The sequence below is a fragment of the Cyprinus carpio genome, chromosome B24, assembly GCF_018340385.1.
Source record: "Cyprinus carpio isolate SPL01 chromosome B24, ASM1834038v1, whole genome shotgun sequence".
NCBI classification, from domain to species: domain Eukaryota; kingdom Metazoa; phylum Chordata; class Actinopteri; order Cypriniformes; family Cyprinidae; genus Cyprinus; species Cyprinus carpio.
In genome coordinates, this window is record NC_056620.1 from 21,686,720 (window position 1) to 21,702,015 (window position 15,296).

General features: G+C 34.6%; 1 long non-coding RNA gene, 1 pseudogene and 4 gene segments (V, D, J or C); 4 read left to right on the forward strand and 2 right to left on the reverse strand.

Annotated features, from left to right (window-relative positions):
- The first annotated feature begins 23 nt into the window (after positions 1-23).
- Positions 24-587, forward strand: LOC109065203. The segment is given in 2 exon segments: positions 24-164; positions 259-587. Coding segments are annotated over 2 exon segments (384 nt in total).
- Positions 588-2,268: 1,681 nt separating this feature from the next.
- LOC122142290 lies at positions 2,269-2,842 on the forward strand. The segment is given in 2 exon segments: positions 2,269-2,393; positions 2,474-2,842. Coding segments are annotated over 2 exon segments (375 nt in total).
- Positions 2,843-3,467: 625 nt separating this feature from the next.
- On the reverse strand, positions 3,468-5,130 carry LOC109059605. The segment is given in 3 exon segments: positions 3,468-3,988; positions 4,980-5,031; positions 5,122-5,130. Coding segments are annotated over 3 exon segments (420 nt in total).
- Positions 5,131-6,840: 1,710 nt separating this feature from the next.
- Positions 6,841-8,641, reverse strand: LOC109059614. The gene is made up of 2 exons (XR_006158500.1): positions 8,368-8,641; positions 6,841-7,282 (listed from the first exon to the last, which is right to left on the reverse strand). It is a non-coding gene; the product is annotated as an uncharacterized LOC109059614 (long non-coding RNA).
- Positions 8,642-9,349: 708 nt separating this feature from the next.
- Positions 9,350-11,862, forward strand: LOC109049778 (annotated as a pseudogene).
- A 1,496-nt stretch (positions 11,863-13,358) lies between these two features.
- Positions 13,359-13,989, forward strand: LOC122142287. The segment is given in 2 exon segments: positions 13,359-13,536; positions 13,643-13,989. Coding segments are annotated over 2 exon segments (429 nt in total).
- Positions 13,990-15,296: the final 1,307 nt, after the last annotated feature.

Genomic DNA, 15,296 nt, shown 5'->3' on the forward strand with positions numbered 1-15,296 from the left:
GATGTGGAGTGTGTTTGCATACTGATCAGATGCTTCAGTGCTCTGAGAGTGTTTATAGTGCTGTGAGTTTAACACTTCATCACTGACACACACAACAATCTTCATCAACATGACCTTCATCATCATCTTCATCTGGACACTTTCATACTGCTTTATACTACAAGGTGAATAGTTTATATTTTAAATAATATTAATTAAATTATTTTATTATATGCCAAGCAATATATTTTTATGGACTAATAAATGTTTGTTTTTCAGGGTGTAGAGCTCAGATCACAGTCACTCAGACTCCTTCAGTGAAAACTGTCACACCAGGAGAAAATGTTGAGATGAGCTGTAAGTTTAGTTCTGCTCCAGCCTGCAGCCCACCCTGTGTGTCCTGGTACTTACAGAAACCTGGAGAAGCTCCTAAACTCCTCATTTATTTAACAAGCACCCTCCAGTCAGGAACTCCATCTAGATTCAGTGGCAGTGGATCTGGGACTGATTTCACTCTGACCATCAGTGGAGTCCAGACTGAAGATGCTGGACATTATTACTGTCAGAGTTACCACTGGATCAACAGTCAACGTGTGTTCACACAGTGATAAAGAGTGGTACAAAAACCTCGGTCAGTCAGAGTCACAGTGACTGAACTGATGCTGCAGCTGCTCAAACACTATCACTCACTACTGACACACAGAGACCAAACACAGAACTACACATGAGCTCAAAACAGTGTCCAGCGAAAAATATAAATAAATAAATAAATATATAAATAAATATAAACACTACGGGTCAAAAGTTTGGGATCAGTAAGATTTTTAATGTTTTTTTTAAATGAGTTTCTTTATGCTCATCAAGGCTGCATTTATTTGATCAAAAAATGCACAGAAAATATTGTGAAATATTATTACAATGTAAAACATAATTTTTCTATTTTTATATGTTAAAATCTAATTTATTCCTGTGATGCAAAGCTGAATTTTCAGCATAATTACTCCAGTCTTCAGTGTCACATGATCCTTCAGAAATCATTCTAATATGCTGATTTATTATCAGTGCTGGGAACCTGTTGTGCTGCTTAATATCTTTTGAAACCTGTGATACTTTTTTTCAGGATTCTTTGATGAATAAACAGTTAAATAGATCAACATTTATTCAAAATAGAAAACTTTTCTAACAATATACACTATACTGTTCAAAAGTTTGGGGTCAGTACATTTTATTCTTTCTTTTTTTGAAAGAAATTAAAACTTTTATTCAGCACGGATGTGTTAAATTGATAAGAAGTGATAGCAAAGTGTTAGAAAATATTCATATTTTGAATAAAATACTTTTTTTTTTTTTTTTTTTTTTTTTTTTAACAACCTTTTTATTCATCAGAGAATCCTAAAAAGTAGTGCAGTTTCCAAAAAAAATTTTTGGCAGCACAACTGTTGCCAACAGTAATAATTCTAATAATAAATCAGCATATTAGAATGATTTCTGAAGGATCATGTGAAACTTTATACTGGACTAATGGCTGATAGAAATTCAATGTTTCACAGAAATAAATCATATTTTAAAGTATATTGAAATAGAAACCATTATTTTATATTGTAATAACATTTTGACATTTTGCAAGATTACTGTTTTTTTTTTTTTTTTTTTTTTTTTATCTGTATTTTTGGGCAAATAAATGCAGCCTTGATGAGCATAAGAGACTTCTTTAAAAAACATTACAAGTCTTACTGATCTCAAACTTTTGACTGGTAGTGTACATAGATAAAATTAAACCTAATAATGTCCACCACCTTCAAAAATCAGCAGCATCATCAAAAATCCTTCTATGAAAGTGATTGTGATTTTTCTGATCCAGTGACAAATTGAGAAAGAATAATGACACTTTCTCAAGAATCATTAGTAAAAAGTAAAAACATGTCATGTTTTCATCTCCATGTGGGAATTTTAATTTCTGAGTGATAAATTTCACCAAATACATTTAAATGAGCAGATCATGCTATCAACATGTCAAACCACTGCACGTTTACTGAATCTTCAGGTTTTAAATGCTGGTTAACAGTCTGAAAGCTTATAAAACTCATGACTGTTAAACAAACTCAACATCATAAAAACAGCTGCAGTCCAGTGATTCCCAATGAGCTTTTGTGTGTTTGTGTTTTTCTCTGTTTAATGTGTCCATGATAAGAGTCTTATGAAGAAATAAATATTTAGTTGACTCGACTGACTGAAGGAGGGTTTTTCCACCGAGAGAGTCACTTTGCATCGGCACATGCTTCAGCGCTCCGAGTGTTTATAGAGTTCAGACTCAAACACTTTATAACACACTGCTGTTTACCACGGTACAAAAACAACAAACACAATGAATCTCTTCAGCAACTTCATCTGGATTCTGGCAGCTTTTATTCCAGGTAACAGAAGTGAAAGATGCTCATTTTTGAGTCTTTAATGTTGATTTAATTTGATGAAACACATATAATGTTGTTGTCAGCAGCATCCAGAGGAATCACTGTGACTCAGCCTGAAGTTCTGACTGTTTCTGAAGGACGAGACGTCACTATAGAGTGTAAAACTGATGCTGGAATAGATGGCTGGGGCTTAGCTTGGTATCAGCAGAAACCTGGAGAAACTCCTAAACTCATCATTAGTGGAGTAAACAGTCGCTATGGTAACAGTTTCAGTCGATTCAGTGGGAATGGAGCATATGGAGGGACTGATTTCACTCTGACCATCAGTGGAGTCCAGACTGAAGATGCTGTACATTATTACTGTCAGAGTCGACACTCTATCAGTGGTAACTATGTGTTCACACAGTGATAAAGAGTCATACAAAAACCTCCTTCAGTCAGAGTCACAGTGACTGAACTGATGCTGCAGCTGCTCAAACCACTATCACACACTCAACAGAGAAGAAAACACAAATATGATCTTAATATCAATTTTGTTGAGGTCCATCATTATTTTTGATAATTATTAAAATTATTTTTATATAATTATCATTTTTTTCATATTCATTCATATCCGAAAAGCATCTGCAGGATATAAAAATGTTGCTGCTTGAAGAGTTTATTCATCATCTTGCAGTCAAAAGTCTCCATCTCTCATTAAAGTTAATTCATAAGTTGTATAAATCTTATAAAATACCACACTTGATAACTGTCTCATCAGTCCATGAGCAGAAGTGAAACTGTTCCAGTTCAGAGCGTGTAACCGATCAAACTGTGAAGTTTTGAGTTATATTAAATGAATATAAAGCATTTATTCAAGTTTCCACTTGCTATAAATGTGCTAATCTAACACTCTTTATCTTCAGCACACTTTATCTATCACTATATTTGTGTGATTCATGTTGTTTCAAGATGTATCTGCAGGATTTTTTCATGGTCAATTTACGTTTTTTTTTTTTTTTTTTTTTTTTTTGCGAGCTAAAGCCCTGATCCAAAGAAAGAGCTGAAACAAAAATGACAAAAAAGAACACAAAGGCATAAAGTTACAACTGTATTTTATTTATTGACTGAACTGTAATGAAATCATAACTGAATGATAAAGCACACATATAGTCTTGTATGAAGCACACAAAGCAGAGCAGATGCAGATGCGAGCGACTGAAGCTGCATGTGGAGAATGAAGGAATCGCTCATGTGCTGTTAGTCTCCATGTGAGACATGAGTGAGAAGAGCAGCAGATCTACTCTGAACACACTGCTGTCTCGTCACGTGTCCAGTAAGCGCAGGCTGGCCGCTCCGTGTGGCCTCACAGCTCACTGAGACGCTCTCCATCCACTCCTGCTCAGAGAGAGTCAGGCTGCTGCTCCAGCTGTACAGACCGTCCTTCTCCAGGAGCCCAGCGCTGCTCTCCTGAGACCTGCTGCTCCCGTCCACCTTCCAGCTCAGGCTCCAGTCTGACGGGAAGCCCTCGCTGGCCACACACACCAGTGTCGCTGTCTTCTTTGAGGAGATCTCTGCACTGGAGGGCGGCAGGACGCTTACTTTAGGACGAGTGACGCCTGACAAACACACAACAGTCAACTCAGTCAAGAAGAAAGCATTTCTCTCCTTTCAGCTTCATAAAAAACATATCAACAATTAATACAGTGATTAAACTGTAATACATTAAACTTAAAGTCACCTGAATGAATTTTTTCAAAGCCTGTGATCAGCAAAACAATGAAATTTGTATTGATTTGAAGAGTTATTTTCATTATCAACTTCAATGTTAGTCACTTTTATAAAAAGCATCAAAGATCAGATGTGCATAATAACATAATAATAGCAGGAATTCATTACCATTTGTGATGACAGCATGTGAAAATCGGGTACAAAATTTAGTTTTAAAAAATAGAAAATAAAACTTTTGTATGTCATGTCTACTATAAAATATGAACCTTTATATATATATATATATATATATATATATATATATATATATATATAATATATATAAATATATATATATATATATATATATATATATATAATATATATATATATATATATATATATATATATATATATAAACACATTTAAGCAACCATAATTTCCAATTTGAAAAGTATCTGAAAGATTTATTAAAAAATCAACACACTAATCTAAAAATGTAAGTATAATTACTGTCTTAAATTTTCAAATAAAATCAAAGTGGTGCCAAAATGACAAACTATTTCTATTATTTTATTTTATTTCAGTGCATATTTTTATAACAATTTGAGTAAAAAAAAAAAAAAAAGGGGAAAAAAAAAAGAACTGAGGCTCTGAAAACTCATAAAATCAAATTATTAAGAAATGACCAAAATTATTATACAGTAGTTCACCAGATGAAAAACAAAGATGCCATGGCAATGAAAGCCACATTTACAATATTTTACTGGCAAACATTCAGTGTGAACTAAAATAAAATTTAAATATATAAAAAAGTGGAAAAGTGCATCATTTCTATAGAGCAGCAAAGTGTAAACAGTCAGTTGTTGTATTAATAATATTAAATAATGATTGACTTACTGCCAACATCCAGTTTGGTGCCGCTGCCGAAAGTGACCCACAGAGATACAAACTAATAGAGCAGCTGAACAAAAACCTCCTGAACGCTTCACTAACTGAACAAACACACATCAACTGAGTCTCCAACAAACACATCACTCACAGCAGACATCACCTGCATTTACTTCATCTGCTTTATGCAGTCTGTGTTATTACTAAAACATGAAACTGTCTTTATGAAAAAAAATTAACGTTTTATTTATATCGTGTGTTGTGACTCACAATAAATCTCAGTTGATTCTTGACAGAGACACGTGTAATGATCCTCATGTCTGTAAAAACCTGAAGAACATCCATGGATTTGGCATGAAATGTAGGAATTGACATGTTTTTATTCAACTACAGCCAAAAATATTCTCACAGGAGAGAGTCAGGATCATATACTAAAGTTAGTCTTGGATGAATTCAGAAGTGAATGATCTGATACAATTTATAACAGACTGGCAATTAGAAGATCAAATATTATGGAAAAAGTTTACATTTTCTCATTTCAGTAATTGTTTATTGTGTCTGTTAATGAACGTCTGTCTTCAGGTAAATGATGTGGAGTGTGTTTGCATATTGATCAGATGCTTCAGTGCTCTGAGAGTGTTTATAGTGCTGTGAGTTTAACACTTCATCACTGACACACACAACAATCTTCATCAACATGACCTTCATCATCATCTTCATCTGGACTCTCACAGCGTTTGTTCAAGGTTTGTGGAGCACAAGTTTGATATGAATTAATTTTCTCAAGTATAATATTACATTTTGAGTTGATTTTCTTCTTGTTGTGTGTTTCAGAGTGTAGAAGGACAGATCAGCGTCACTCAGAGTCCCTCAACGACAGCAGCTCAACCAGGAGAAACAGTCAAAATCAACTGTAGAACCAGCACAGATGTAATCAGTCATGAGGGGGTATATGCTTTGAACTGGTGTTTATGTATGGGTTGATAGGGTTCTTTATTTATGTTGTACTTACAGAAACCTGGAGAAACTCCTGAACTTCTAGTTTATGTGGCAGTGGATCTAACAGTGATTTCACTCTGACCATCAGTGGAGTCCAGACTGAAGATGCTGGACATTATTACTGTCAGAGTTTACATGCCATCAACAGTAATGCTGTGTTCACACAGTGATAAAGAGTGGTACAAAAACCTCGGTCAGTCAGAGTCACAGTGACTGAACTGATGCTGCAGCTGATCAAACACTATCACTCACTACTGACACACAGAGACCAAACACAGAACTACACATGAGCTCAGAACTGAGTTAGGAGTCAAATCAGCTCTATTAGACTGTGATCTGTCCTGTGACAGATGTTTGACTCAACTATGTTCAGAATCAGAGAAAACACAGGGTGTAATCAAATGACAATGGTGCCACAGGTTGTTTTGTTGTTTTAAATTTTGTTCATTAAACTACACTCATATCCCATTTTTAAGTCATACAGTAAAGTCATTGTGAATCACCAGTAACAAAGATGTTTTTTAGCAGTTTCTCAAGTAGCTCCTTCATCTCAAGCTGATGATGAATTTATTATTCATGACTCATTTCTCATGAGCAGAAGTGAAACTGTTCTAGTTCAGAGCGTTGAACCAATCAAACAGTGAAACTGTGAGTTTGAGCTGAAAATCAGATTTGCATTGACAGCTTTAGTGATTCTGATCGTTTCAGAATAGAGCAGCTCCGTCTCCAGAGACCATGTTCAAACCCCAAGAGCTTCAGTTCACATTTACTGCTAAACACAGCTGTTCTCAACTATTACAATCCATCAACAGCAGCTGAGACTTTAGTGAAGGAAGGACACACTGATCAATGATGCAGTCGAACACAAATGTAAGGCGTTCAGAAGCTTTATTGAATGAACAGCAATGGCAGCACATTGAAAGACTGCTTGAGTATTGAGCTGGTAAATCAGGAGACTGCTGTGAATCCTGCTGCTCTTCACTGGAGAAACATCAGCACTCGGAGCTCTTGAGGAACGAGGTCTCGTGATCAGCTCCGTCATGTGTTACTCTGCAGACGAAGCGCTCGCCGGCTTCCCAGCGTGCTTTGCTGAGGCTCAGGACGCTGCTGCGGCTGTAGCGTCCGTCCCGCTCGCTCTCTGCGCTGGTCTGAACCCCCTCGGTGACCTCTGACCCGTCCAGCGTCCAGCTCACCTGCGCCCCCTGTGGAGAGTAAGAGCTGAGCAGGCAGAGCAGCAGTGCGGCTGAGTCTACAGAGATCTGCAGAGAAGAGGGGAGGCAGCAGAGACACGGAGGGCTTCACTGCGGGACCAGCTGAAACACACAAACACACACAACACAAACTCACACTCCAGCTCTCTTAGCATTCTGACTGTAGATCATAGTTTCAGACATGATAACGCAGGAAAAATCACAATCAGTTCATCATTTTACTGTAATTCCACATCACTGCTTCCATTCATATACCACATAAACACTATCATGAGTTAAGTTTGAAAATATTCTCCATTAGCTAAATTTATATTTGCTATTATGAAATGTAAAATGTAAAAAAGGACTGTAATTTTAATAGTAAAAGACTGCAAAAGTGCTATGGTAAAAACCTGTTAATCAAGTTAACAGTAAGTTCCCTTATATATAGTAATACTGTATATATAACAGGGCGTTTTATGTAATTTTTACAGTAAAACTCTGTTAAAGTTTCTGGAACTAGAAAGGAACAAGTTTGGCAATCACAGTTGTCCTTTTTTACTGTTAAATTTGACAGTGTTTTTTACAGTGTTTGATGAGAAAACATGAAACACATTCAAAATTATAATATGTTCCATTCTGATTTAGAAAACAAATTTAATATGTTATTTTAAAAATAATCTTTGATTAGTTCAATTGCTCACAAACAAAAAATGTGTTAAATGATTAATTTTTAATAATGTTTATCTGTTGATTTTTTTTGTCGTGGTTATGACACAGATTAAATTAAATGTATTAAGGTCTACACTCTTCAACTTTAGTGTTATGCACAAAATTAAATATATTAAGAAATAACTGAAAATATTATAAATATCGGAATTAATTTAAACATTAGGTGTGAAATAATGTAAAACAAAAAATGCAATTTAATATGAAATGTGGCTTGAAAAGTAAAAAAACAGAACATCATCAAATATGACACACTGATAATATAGCAGACAAAATGAAGTAATTAAATACATAAACTGGTGATATCAATTAATAAAACAGAATAAAAACTGAATATAATAAGAGTTAAGCTTTTCAATAATAATTTTTTTGTAATAACTTCAGATTTTTGTTGCCAAATGTTCTTAAATAATCTTAAACCTCAGTTTAAAAAACAAAAACATCATAAAGTTTTATTAAATAATTTAAGAAAGACTTACTTTTGAGCACCAGTTCAGTTCCTCCACCAAAAGTCCACCACAGTGCTTCATTCTAGTGAAAGCGTCGTACAAAAACCTCCTTCACACTCAAATAAACACAAACTCCAGCAGAGAAAGAGAGAAGAGACGCACACACTGATATCAGACTCAATATCACACATGGATTAAAAATCTCAAAAAAAAAAGTATTATTGCATGAAGGTTGAAATCATTCATTGCATTTTTGGTACACATGCGATTTTAATTTCTGCTAATTCCATTTACTTGCTTTATAATTAAATTTTTTAGCAAGATTAAGCTGGTCAGTCCCTATTAGATAAACTTTGACCTGTTTATTCAGTATAATAGATGATATAGCTAAAAGAGGCACAACAGATATTAAATGCTCTCAGCATCAAAGTCAGAATCAAACATTAAACAGTGTTTGGAGGGAGAAGCTTGACCCTAAATAACATGAAAACAAATTATAAAATGTCTGGTTCTAAAAATAATTAAATAGAATTTTATTAATAGAATTTTATAAAATTCGGAACAAATAAAATGGCAATGGTGAATCCAGCCCGATCTCACGGCAATTCGTACATATTTGACAAAGTGGCTAATCGTACGAATTTGTACGACCACACTCGTACAAATTCATACGATTTTTGCAAAATCGTGCGTACTTTACGAGTTGCAGAATTTATATGAATTTGTACGAATGACCTATACCTAACCCTGCCCCTAAACCTAACCGACACTGGGGTTTATACAAATCGTATAAAATCGTACGAGTAAGGACATACAAATTCGTACGACTTAGCCACCTCGTAAAATACGTACGAATTGGTCGTGAGATAGCGTTGGTGAATCTACTGTCTTCAGGTAAAATGATGTGGAGTGTGTTTGTGCATATGATCAGATGTTTCAGTGCGCTGAGAGTGTTTATAGTGCTGTGAGTTTAACACTTCCACCACTGACGCACACAACAATCTTCATCAACATGACCTTCATCATCATCTTCATCTGGGACACTTCATACTGCTTCATACTACAAGGTGAATAGTGCATATTAAAAATAAACATAATAATAAAAATTATTGTAGTACATGTCAAATAATAATAATAAAAAAATTGGATAATAAATGTTTGTTTTTTCAGGTTGTAAAGCTCGAATCATAGTCACTCAGACTCCTTCAGTGAAAACTGTCACACCAGGAGAAAATGTTGTGATGAGCTGTAAACTCAGTACTGCTCCAGCCTGCAGCCCACCCTGTGTGTCCTGGTACTTACAGAAACCTGGAGAAGCTCCTAAACTCCTGATTGATGAAACAAACAGCCTCCAGTCAGGAACTCCATCTAGATTCAGTGCGCAGTGGATCTAACAGTGATTTCACTCTGACCATCAGTGGAGTCCAGACTGAAGATGCGGGACATTATTACTGTCAGAGTGTACAGTGGTCAGTGCTCACACCAGTGATAAAGAGTGGGACAAAAACCTCTGTCAGTCAGAGTCACAGGGACTGAACTGATGCTGCAGCTGATCAAACACTAAAACATTATAAGAATGATCTATTTTCTAAATTGAGTTACATTTAATTATTTCTACAAACTGATTTTAAAATATTTGCCCATATGCAAAATTCATGATTATAAAAAAAGAAGAAGAAAAACGAATTAAATATCAAATGAATTGTATTTTAAAAGATCATCTCAGACACTCACAATCAAAATTATATGGAGATGTATGTTTAAATATTAATTTGTAAAAAGTTCAGTAACTAAATTTATTAATAAATCATTTTTGTTCAACTTTATCTATCTGAATTATGGGCTCAGTTATTACAGAATAATTGAAATTATATCAAAATATTTAAATCAATGGATTTAAATTGAATTGAATTTTAGCAATAATAAGATGTGAAATTATTAATGTAAAGATGAAATATGAATTTAAATGGAAAAAAGAAATGTCATGAAATATCACTGATATTAATACATAGTTGTTAATTAGCAAACAAATCTACTTTTAACTATGAATCGATTAAACTAATCATGAAATGCAATTAATGAATAAACCATTCTAATTTATTTTTATTTAACTTTAACTTAATTTCTAATAATTGTTGCCAAATGTTTGCTTAATTAAATAAAGCAAATTCAAATATCTTACATTTCCATGATAGAATTTACTGATCTTATTGATCATCATTTTTTTCCCTTCACCAAAAGTGTACCACAGTGCTGCATTCTAGTGAAAAGCATCGTACACAAAATCCTCCGTCACACTCAAATAAACATAAACTCCAGCAGAGAAGAGAGAGAAGAGACTCACACACTGATATCAGACACAACAGCAGCTCTTCTCAACATCTAACCAAGTGACTTTTACAAAAATCATTTCTCATAATTCTAAATGTCTCTTGATGCAGTGAAAACTTGTAATTCATTCTTAACATATAAACAAAAAAAAATGCATTAATCACATTTTCATTAGACATCCAAATGTTGAGTTTTCATAAATGATCATGCATTCCTCCAATTCATTTTTTAATCATCAAAGCAGTTTTGTTTTTGTTGACCTGTCACCCTCTGGAATGACCTTTGCCCTCAGTGACAACTACGTTCCCTTCCTTTTCAAATCATTTGAACCATCAGAAAGTTTGTAGCTTCAGACGTGAATAAGAGTTTTTAAACGTCATACGCATAAGAGAAAATAAACACTGTTATGTTTGCATGCATCGTCATCTGTAACTCGTACACAGATTTAAATAGAGATGATTTGCATTGCCAGCACAAGCTTCAGCAGTTTTTATAGCTCTGTGAGTTTGAACTCTGAGAATCTGAACCAACAGCAACCATGAACTTCATCACCATCTTCATCTGGATCTTCACTAGCTACTGTTTCACAGGTGAGGAAATAAACATACTCTATTCTAACTGATCATCTGTGCTAAAAATACTGTCCTCCAACAGATATTTAATTATGAACGTTTTATTCATTTTTCTCAATATAGAATCAAGAGGTGAATTGACATGTCACTCAGAACCCTGCAGAGAAACCTGTTCAACCAGGAGACACAGTTACTATGTCCTGTAAAACCAGTCCTGAAGTTTACCAGGGTTGGGATTATCAGCCTCTATCCTGGTACTTACAGAAACCTGGAGAAGCTCCTAAACTCCTGATTTATAAAGCAAATGTCCTCCAGTCAGGAACTCCATCTAGATTCAGTGGCAGTGGATCTAAGTCTGATTTCACTCTGACCATCAGTGGAGTCCAGACTGAAGATGCTGGACATTATTACTGTCTGGGAGTACACTGTCCTAGTAGCTGTGTGTTCACACAGTGATAAAGAGTCGTACAAAAACCTCGGTCAGTCAGAGTCACAGTGACTGAACTGATGCTGCAGCTGATCAAACACTATCACACACTACTGACACCACAGAGACCAAACACAGAACTACACATGAGCTCAGAACTGAGTTTCATGAGTTCGTCTGTCCATCCAGTTCATTGCGTACCTTAGAGGAGATATAACAGAAATAGAGGAGGAGATGGGGAGGTGGAGGCATGCCAAAAGAATTGACGCTGGGAAGGTGTAATGAGTGCTGCTTACCCTTGTAAAAAAAGAAGTGCACTTAAGTATACTTTTACGAAGTGTACTTATTGCATAAAAAATATATTTTAAAAGAACACACGTAAGGGCAAATTAAATGTAATGTTTTTCGTTGCTTAAGTACATTGTATTTTTAATTAATTTCAAATGTATCACATTTTTTAAAGTTATATTAAATGCAATTAGTTGAACTATTGAGTGATTTTTTTAAACTACTCAAGTTGGACTTTGTAGTACATCTTTATATGTACTTTCATAATTGCTTCTTTAGAATATGGTTAAAGTGTACTACTAATGTACTGACAAGCAATTAATGTTAACTAAAATATACTTAAATGTCAGTTAACAGTACACTTAAGTGTGAATTAAATTCACACTTAAGTGTGTTTTCGACCACCTAAATGCACATTATTTGTTTTTGATTTCAAATATATTACATTAAATGCAATTCGTTTTTATTTTTTTTGAACCAGGAATAACATCAAATGTTTTAAACTTGATCACCTTTACTAGAATATATCATGTTTTATTGTAGGCTTATTTACTGTGTAAAATTTAGTCTAACTTGTTGTAGAATTTATATTAGATAATCTGTTAAAGGAATAGATTTTTCCCTATAGATTTAATTTATATTACAACTGTGGCATGTTGTAGATATTGGTTCTAAATATGCAGGCGGTTGTTTCTTTATAACAAATGCTACTGTATAATGATTAATTAAAAAAAAAGTCATTATTGGCCTTGTAATGATTAATAGGCTATTCTTATTATAACAAAAATGGTTAAAACTATGTTATATGGGCCTTAAGATATTCCAAAAGATAGCAAAGATTAAATCATTCAGAGCCTGATGAACTGTTATGGAGTAAGAAATAAACATTATCAATATAAGAAAATGTTAAGCTATATTGACTTCCCATGCCATGTTGAATTAGAACATTCTGTCCAAACTAGAGTCTATAAGTGCCTAAATAATATAAAATACATTACATATATGGCCTATATCCTATGTAAACAAGTAACTGTTAACTATGATGTTGCCTTATTGCACCAACTTTGCATAGATGAAAGCACAAAATACCATTTCACAAAAATAAATATATAAGCAAAACAAATAAATAAACCTTATGAATGAGGGGCGTGACCCGGGGGGACTCTACTAAAACAGCTCACTCGTCAAACCCCTCCAATGTTCAACCAAAACTACGCTGTGAAGGGGTAAATAAACTAGTTATTGCTAAAAACCTATGAGAGAGAGAGAGAGACAGAGCGAGCAAAATAAGGGTTATGTGTAAAAGAGCATATAGTTATTGTGTTGGGGAACCATACCTAAAATTTGCTTAGGGCTCCCAAATCACTGAGTCTGCCTCTGCTTGTAGACATTCTCCTGAAGTGTTTGCATAGAGAGTGTGTTTTACATGAGCGACACACACTTCAGTGCTCTGCATGTGTTTATAACTCTGACAAACATCAAACATGATCAACAACTGTTTCTCACTAGAACTGAACCTACAACCAACAGAAATGACTTTCATCACCATATTGATCTGGACGCTGACAGTATTATGTAGAGGTTTGTGTCTGGAAGGATTAATTGTGTTATTAACTTGTTATTTTTATGTTGAGAAGATATATGTTTGTAAAAGTGTTTGTGATTTCTGATCTTTCTCATTGGACAGAATCTATTGGGCAGGTGACAGTGACTCAAACTCCCTCAGTGCTGCTCGCTCAAACTGGACAATCAGTCACCGTTACCTGTACATTTAGCAGTGATTCCTGCTGTACTAGTAATGGAAATCCTGCTGTGAGTTGGTACTTACAGAAACCTGGAGAAGCTCCTAAACTCCTGATTTATTATACAAGCAGCCGTCAGTCAGGAACTCCATCTAGATTCAGTGGCAGTAAATCATCTGAGAGAGATTTCGCTCTGACCATCAGTGGAGTCCAGACTGAAGATGCTGGACATTATTACTGTATGAATGTACACAGTGATGATGTGTTTACACAGTGATAAAGAGTCGTACAAAAACCTCGGTCAGTCAGAGTCACAGTGACTGAACTGATGCTGCAGCTGATCAAACACTATCACTCACTACTGACACACAGAGACCAAACACAGAACTACACAAGTGCTCAAAACAGTGTCCAGCACGGACGAACCCCCCCCCCCCCCCCCCACCCATTTTTTTTTAAAAATATTATTATATAAGGAAATATAAACACTTCCGGTCAAATTTTTGGGATCAGTAAGATTTTGTATGTTTTTTTAAAGGAGTTTCTTATGCTCATCAGTGCAGCATTTATTTGATCAAAAATACAGGAAAAAAATTTATATTGTGAAATATTATTACAATGTAAAAAATATATATATTTTTATTTTAATATACATTAAAATCTAATTTATTCCTGTGATGCAAAGCTGAATTATCAGCATCATTACTCCAGTCTTCAGTGTCACATGATCCTTCAGAAATCATTCTAATATGCTGATTTATTATCAGTGCTGGAAACTGTTGTGCTGCTTAATATCTTTTGAAACCTGTGATACTTTTTTTTCTGGATTCTTTGATGAATAAACAGTTAAAAAGAGCAATATTTATTCAAAATAGAAAACCATCAGCATCATCAAAAATCCTTGTATGAAAGTGATTTTTCTGATCCAGTGACAAACTGAGAAAAAAAACATGTCATCATTTTAGTATGGAGACCACAAAAAAAAAAAAAAAAAAAAAAAAATCTCCATGTGGGAATTTTCATTTCTGAGTGATAAATTTCACCAAATACATTTAAACGAGTGGTCATGTTATGATATTGTCATGTCAATGCACTTTTAGTGAATCTTCAGGTTTTAAATGCTGGTTAACAGTCTGAAAGCTTATAAAACTCATGACTGTTAAACAAACTCAACATCATCATAAAACAGCTGCAGTCCAGTGATTCCCAATGAGCTTTTGTGTGTTTGTGTTTTTCTCTGTATAATGTCTCCATGATAAGAGTATTATGAAGAAATTAGTCGACTCGACTGACTGAAGGAGGGTTTTTCCACCGAGAGAGTCACTTTGCATCGGCACATGCTTCAGCGCTCCGAGTGTTTATAGAGTTTCAGACTCAAACACTTTATAACACACTGCTGTTTACCACGGTACAAAAACAACAAACACAATGAATCTCTTCAGCAACTTCATCTGGATTCTGGCAGCTTTTATTCCAGGTAACAGAAGAGAAAGATGCTAACTTTTGACTCTTTAATGTTGATTTAAAACCCGCCATATTGTGTGTCTCAGTTTCTCCCATCGATTGCATTAATTTTGTGTGACTCAGTCTGAAGTTCTG